The sequence below is a fragment of the Panulirus ornatus genome, chromosome 8, assembly GCF_036320965.1.
Source record: "Panulirus ornatus isolate Po-2019 chromosome 8, ASM3632096v1, whole genome shotgun sequence".
Classification (NCBI taxonomy): domain Eukaryota; kingdom Metazoa; phylum Arthropoda; class Malacostraca; order Decapoda; family Palinuridae; genus Panulirus; species Panulirus ornatus.
This window is the reverse complement of record NC_092231.1, coordinates 22,197,261-22,204,340: the sequence shown is the minus strand read 5'-3', so window position 1 is coordinate 22,204,340 and position 7,080 is coordinate 22,197,261. Positions and strand designations below refer to the sequence as shown.

Sequence of the window (7,080 nt, the reverse complement as noted above, 5' to 3'; positions counted from 1 at the left end):
TTCCCATATCTGGATTATGAATCTGTAAATAATCTCCTGGCGTAACAATTTCGTTGTCTTTCTCGACAAATAGACTCGTTACTTAAACTTTTTAATGGTTTGGTTATTTTTGCCGCAAACGTCATATTATTTTGCTTTTCTATACTTTTGTCTTAATTTTTTTTTATTTTCGAAGGTCTCATTTTATTGGTTCTGACTCTTTATTTGTATTACTAAGTTTTTGTTGTTAGTATTCCTCTTAGTTATATATTTACTCTACTGACAGCTAAGGCTTCTTATGGGACCTTAAGCTCCTGTTGTGTAGTGTTCTTGATGTCTTATTATCGCACCACATAGGCTCTTAGTCTCTTCATTCTTAGCCTCACATTACCTCGCCCATTTGCCTTATATTTGACTGTTTTCTTGCTGTTGGTTCATATATTCCATTTATACAGTGGAACTATTACTGCACTGATGAATCCTTTCAGCATGATGATACTGACCTCGATTGCGACAGTACGACCTTTAAGTACGACAATGCAAACCTTGAGTTTGATGGCGTGACTTCTGACCAGACCCTTAAGTGCCTTACCGTTGTGCTCAAGGGCCTTCCTGTCGTGCTCAAGGGCCGTACCGTCGTGCTCAAGGGCCGTACCGATGTGCTGAAGGGGCTAAACCTGTTGTATTTTTGATCTTTGGATTTTTTTTTTTTTGACTTAAGTCTGCGAGTCTGTATGAAAGGGACATAGCTCGCGATTAGTGAGACCTTTCTTTGAGAAAGGGAGTACTTGCTGACGATTGCACATGGCACAGCTAGGCTCTTTGGGAGCTCAGTCTTCCGGGATGTGGAGATGTCACACATGAACACCATAGTTCACCGTGTACGTTTGTTTGCTGCAGATTCGTGCCTTTTATTCTAGTGATGTATGGAGCATCAGTGAGAGTTATCGGTGATCACGTTCCCTTATGTGGGTGTCAGCTGGTCTGTAGGAGAAATGTCCTTACTGGAAGGAAACATTTGTTTGATGAGGATAGCAGGTGAGATGTTAGGATGCGTGAGAGCAGGAGTTAGTTTGTTAAGGGTCTTGTGATCTTTAAAGTAACCAATTTATTTAGGAATTTGTTAATTGATTTCGTATCCAATTGTTTTAAGGTGGCTTCTGTTACCAGTTGTTTGGAAAGGCATGAGATTGATTGTAATGGTATTCAAGGGCAGTCAGCCATTGATAAGTGAGGATAGATGCTAGGTTTTAAAAGAATCGGGTTGTAGTGTATGGGTGAGGGAAGTTGTTAGTTTGTAGGTGCGTAAGGACGGCAGATGGTTGATGAGACAGTAAGTAGTTAGAGAGGATAAAAGATGGTGCGTGAGGCAGCATCTAGCGAGTATAGCAGTTAGTTTACAAGGGCAGCAGTTTGGTAGGTTAGATATTGGTCTGCAAGGGCGGCAATGTCCTAGTGGGGACAGCAGTTGCCCTCCAGTGTGTGTTGGCAACGATGAATTTAAGCTATATCATTTTGTGGATGATGGCAGGCATTATTTGCTCTGTGAGAGATCACTTGATCTGTGAGATTCATTAATTGTTCATAGATATCATCAGTGGCATTTGTGGAGACAGCACTCAATATGTGGAGGCACCAACCTGTGATCTGTATATCCGAAATTGTGTATAATCAAGATAACCAACGATATATAAACAATATTTATTGTTCCTCTATAATAGATATATTTTGATCCTCTGCGTTCGATGAAAACGATTGACAATCATGACTTAGATGTACAACACACACAAAATGTCACCGACCAGAGCACGGTTTCCCGTTCACGGCCCAGAGCACCATCGGCGATCCTGTATCACCAATCCAGCCAGGTGCTTCACATAGCAGGTGATATTTCTTTCACCGTCAAACAACAGAACAGTCAATACTCTGCTCTAACGTCACATTAACTTAAGCTAACTTGGTCAGTGGATAGGTGAGGGTGTAACAAAGTAGGAAGGGTTATTGGTAACGCATTGCAGTTGCTGTATCCTAGCCTAGCCTAGCCTAGGAGAGAAGTAGGCTCGACCCAGGCGAGGTATAAATGCTGCAGTCCTCGTTTCTCGTGTGTCCATAGTCGAATCCTCATGGCTCCTCTTGCCAAGTCTTGGACTGAATGCAAAGTCTGCTTTCTTTCCAAGTCTTGGACTGAATGCAAAGTCAGCCTTTTTACCTAGACGCGGGCTAAATGCAAAGTCTGCTTTTTTTCCAAGTCTTGGACTGAATGCAAAGTCAGCTTTTTTTCCTAAACGTGGGATGAATGCGAAGTCAGCTTTTTTTCCAAGTCTTGGACTGAATGCAAAGTCAGCTTTTTTTCCTAATCGTGGAATGAATGCAAAGTCTGCTTTTTTTCCTAATCGTGGAATGAATGCAAAGTCTGCTTTTTTTCCAAGTCTTGGACGAAATGCAAAGTCGCCCTTTTTACCTAGTCTTGGAGAGAAAGCGAAATCAGCCTTTTTACCTAGTCTTGGGCCAAAGGCAAAGCCGGATTTTTTCCCTAGCCGTGGTGAAAAGGCAAAATTTTCCCGTTTTCCAGGGCTTGGGACAGAGGGAAAGTTGGCTGCCCGCTTGCCGAGTCTTGGGGAGAAAGCGAACCCTGGGTTCCTCTTGCCGAGTCGGGGCACGAAGGACACTCGCTTGCCAAGGCGGGGTGAGAACGCCATGCTTTTCTTGTCTAGGGGCATCGCTACCCCGCTCAAAACTTCAGAATCTCCGTTTTCCGTCAGGTAGTCTTGAAGGTCGCCGTCCCCGTCGTACTCCTCCTCTGATAAGTCGTCGTCATATTCCTGGTCAGCAGCAAGGTCGTCCCCACGCTTACCAAGCCGAGGTGAGAATGGTGATCGACGTACTGTAACTGGAAATAAAAGGTAGTTAGAGTGCGCTGAGGGTTACTGTACACACATCCGTATATATCTAGAGTAGATGATAAGTCTAACCAGTATATCACTAGAATAGATTATCATTCCAACCAAAGCTAACCACTGAGACCAAAAAAGGGGATTATTTTCTTCCCCTTTTGCATTGCTGTTAGCCAAGGAGACATTCCTAGACCGTGATAATGCACATGAAAGTTTGAGTCAAGGTTGTAAACTTCATTTAAGGGTGAAAAGAATTCTGAGCGCTTGGCTATCTAGAGAGAGATATGAATTGTTTTATGTCTTGCCAAGCAGACCGTAAGTGTATCTGTGTTACACCGAATTGAGTTATCTTCTCAGCCTGCCTCACAACCGTACCTGGTCAGGATAAAATTATTTTCCTCGTACATTTTATTTTCTTAAGATTCCCGCGTGTCATGAGGAGATAATATTTCAGAATTCGTATTTTCCGAAAGGTTTCTTGAATCTCAGAGAAGGAGAATGGGTTTTGCTCACGTAAGTCATGATTGGTTTTAGCTTCAAGTTATCATTTTGACCCTTCAGTAAGATCAAGGGTCTTTATCATACAGTTGAATGTTAAACCGTTTTGTATTGATATTTTACCGTAAAGAAGGTGGATCTTCTTGTCTTCCAGTGCTAAGATTCTTTGTCCTCGAATACCGTAAGACGTCGATCAAAACGCCTGTTTACGTACTGTTGTCTAGGTCCGCGTTTTGGCTAGGCTCAGTAGTAACAAGAGAGGTATGGGCGGAACGAGTCATTGCGAAGACCCGTCCATTTTCCCAAAACCTTTCAGGATGTCTCCTTTGTGGTTGATGGCAGGGAAACTATCCCCATTATTGGAAGCTCTGTTGTTACCTAACCTTGCAAGAGATTATCAGGCTTCGCGTTGCAGCTCTTCATATCATCTCGTAGCATTTTGTCGTATTATAGATGAAGATACTGAATTTTGTGTCGTGCCTATGGCTATTTTAGAGAGGATTTTAGTGTTAAGTATAATTGGACACGTGTTGCATGTGTATATGTTGGATCTGATGGCTGTCAAAAGTTATCTAGCCAGAATCCATTCCATGATGCATCGTGTATGCAAAGCTAGTCGTAATGTTAGTACTACGACCTCAGATTTTTTGGACACATTTTCTATTTTTAGTCCCGTCGGAAAAGCACAACACAACTGTCTTAGACCTCTCTCTCTCTCTCTCTCTCTCTCTCTCTCTCTCTCTCTCTCTCTCTCTCTCTCTCTCTCTGTCTACCTGCTCCACTAATGTCTATTGTTTTTTTCGTGTGAAATTTCTGGGAGAAAAGAACTCTTTGAACCAAAGACGTTGTTCGGAGAAGTCGCCTTGTGGACAAAAGATGAAAGTCGGCCCAGCGAATGTAATGAACCGTAATGACACAATCATTGTAGGGCCAGTGTGGTGGTGGTGGGTGGTGGTGGGTCTAACATGTGACACAATCAGTTTCTTTTTGATTAGCGCGTTGCTCTGACTTCAGTGCTTGTGCGAATGACCCATACTTGGATAGTACCTCATTCAAAGCTAAACATCTTGCTAGAATAGTTCACCTTATTGTGCCTCATTCATCAACTACATCGCACATCTTTATTTGGATCTGATGAGATAATGACCATGTCTTTCGTATTCCGTGGACTTTAGGCTAGCTTATCTCTCTCTCTCTCTCTCTCTCTCTCTCTCTCTCTCTCTCTCTCTCTCTCTCTGCTTTGTTATTCGATGTTGTGAATAGAGGAAGATTTCCTCGACCTCAGGAGAAATATAAATGTCACACCAGTGGGATTGTCAACTGACAACTGATAATTACATCCAGGAACTCTGATGTCTGGTAAAATGGACTTGACATCAGAAAACGTCATCATCAACGTTAATTGCGCATCGACGTAATTCCATACATAAAAGAACGATTACATTTGAATAAGATGACATGTTAAGGAAATCATTTTGATATGCAGTTGATACTCCTGTAAAGGTATAGATCATAGAGACAATCAAGCTACGAACATAATTTTTCTAATTTTTTTTTCTCCTCGCTTAAATGTTGCCTTGCCTAAGGCTTATTTTGCCCATGCCACGTCGGTCGCTCTCTCTCTCTCTCTCTCTCTCTCTCTCTTTGTGAGTCCACGGGGAAAATGAAACACGATCACGCGCAAAATTGTGATCCTTTCCAATATATATGTATATGTATATATATATATATATATATATATATATATATATATATATATATATATATATATATATATATATGTATGTATGTATGTATATTATAAGGATCATTACTGATTTACTGAAGCATAAATGAACCAGCAAACCTTTCATTCTCTGAGATCAAAAGGGACGTGGGTGTGTCAGGCGGGTTTCGTCCCCAGAAATTCGCTACCTTTAGTAGTTAAGAATCTGCTCATTTTTTTTTTTTTTTAATAACTCATTTATTGCCAGCACGTTGCCAGCACTGTATGTAAACTATACAAAGTGAACCGTTAGCCAGGCTCCTCTGGCAGTAAGGGTCATGAATGCTCCTAGTAGCTTCATTAGACCTGACAGTGAGGGCCTTTTCCCCGACATGGACGTCCCTAGTGTAGGTTGGTACATATTAATCTATCATCAGAGATCTGCCTACGCAGGGCATCGAACCCTTTTGTTGAATGGCCTTGTAGCGTTTGATACGGGAAAAAGAGGTGTTAGCATGTCTAAAATATATGTTCGGGAGGTGAGAGGTGGAGTGAGGTGTAGAGGCAGGCAACGGAGGAGAGGTCAGGTGCCTGACTTCTGATGGGATCTACGTAGGTGATGCTGGTCGAGAGATGAGGAAGGTGTCAGTGATGCAGGAGAACTAGGTGAGTGAGGAGGGGGGAATGATACCGGGTTCATACTATGCTGGGCATACATGATGGTGAACGTAGGTGCTGATTGGCTCAGATGGTGTTGGTGGGTGCAGTTGGTGGAGGATGATGCAGGTGGTGGAGGATATTGCAAATGGTGTATGTGGTGGGGGATGATGCAGGTGGTGGAGGATGATTTAGGTGGTGGAAGATGATGCAGATGGTGGGTGATGGTGCAGGTGGTGGGTGGTTGGGTGGTGGTGTAGATAATGGACGATACTCACGGAAGGGCCACCACCAGCTGTGGCTGTCGTCGTCCTGACCCTCGTCGTCGTCGTGTTCGCGCTCTGGGGTCTCTCGTTTCTCCCGGGCGTCTTGATCCTGCAACACCAAACATGAACTTGTATCAGTCATTACCTGCATTATTACGCTGCTTCACGTCACAATCACGAGGTAACAGGTAGTCTGGTGGTGACGGTGGAGCTGATTTTCGTTTGTGTGGTTGAAACTTTTGAAATGATTTATAACTGGTAGTTTACCAGGGCAGGCACCTCCCAGTGGTCTCTTATTATCCTAAAACACTGGCAAAGCTACTTAGATATCCAATTATTATTATTATTATTATTATTATTATTATTATTGTTATTATTATTATTATTATTATTATTATTATTGTCGTTGTTTTTATTATTATCATTTTCTTCTTGCAGAAGACTTTAGTCTTTCTTGAAATTCTGTTATACTATTTTGTGCCCTTATATTTGTTTTAGGCAGTCTGTACAAAATCTTACTCTCTCTCTCTCTCTCTCTCTCTCTCTCTCTCTCTCTCTCTCTCTCTCTCTCTCTCTCTCTCTCTCTCTCTCTCTCAGTTCTGATATTCTTAGTTTATCGTGCATGCATCACATTGCTAGGTGGTATATACTTATATACTTTCATTTCAGTTCATCATTATGAAGATCTATACGAATGCAATGTACGTAGATCTCCAGTCCTTGACTTTCCCTAGGCTTGACCGAACCGTCATTATTTCATGCATTCTTCTACATATACATGATATCACCTGCCTTCTGGATTCATCTGCTCTTGTTGGCTACTGGTGGAGTTGCGGCTCATCTGTGGCCAATAACTCAGGCTTATGTTACCGTTTGTGAAGTTGTTAAACTGCCCCGAGAGATCTGCCCAGTTCCCCGACATCCTCTAGTACGTCAGTAGGCAGTTTAGTGCCCAGGGACGGTCTAGTTCCCCTTGTACATTATATCAGCATGCAGGTAACAGGCCTGAAGCTTAATCCATTTCCATCAGTCGGCAGACATTCTCACTCCCCCGACCCTCTAACCCTCGTTAGTATTAAGT

General features: G+C 42.4%; 1 protein-coding gene across 1 annotated transcript in view; it reads right to left on the bottom strand.

The window, feature by feature from the left end:
* Positions 1 to 1,664: 1,664 nt before the first annotated feature.
* Positions 1,665 to 7,080, bottom strand: part of LOC139749680 (uncharacterized) — a 49,656-nt gene continuing 44,240 nt past the window's right edge. Inside the window, exons 5-6 of the mRNA XM_071663845.1 lie at positions 6,012 to 6,108; positions 1,665 to 2,869 (exon numbers count right to left, since the gene is read on the bottom strand). Coding sequence (XP_071519946.1) covers positions 2,013 to 2,869; positions 6,012 to 6,108 — 954 coding nt within the window. The 3' untranslated portion in view covers positions 1,665 to 2,012. The remainder of the gene's footprint in view (positions 2,870 to 6,011; positions 6,109 to 7,080) is intronic.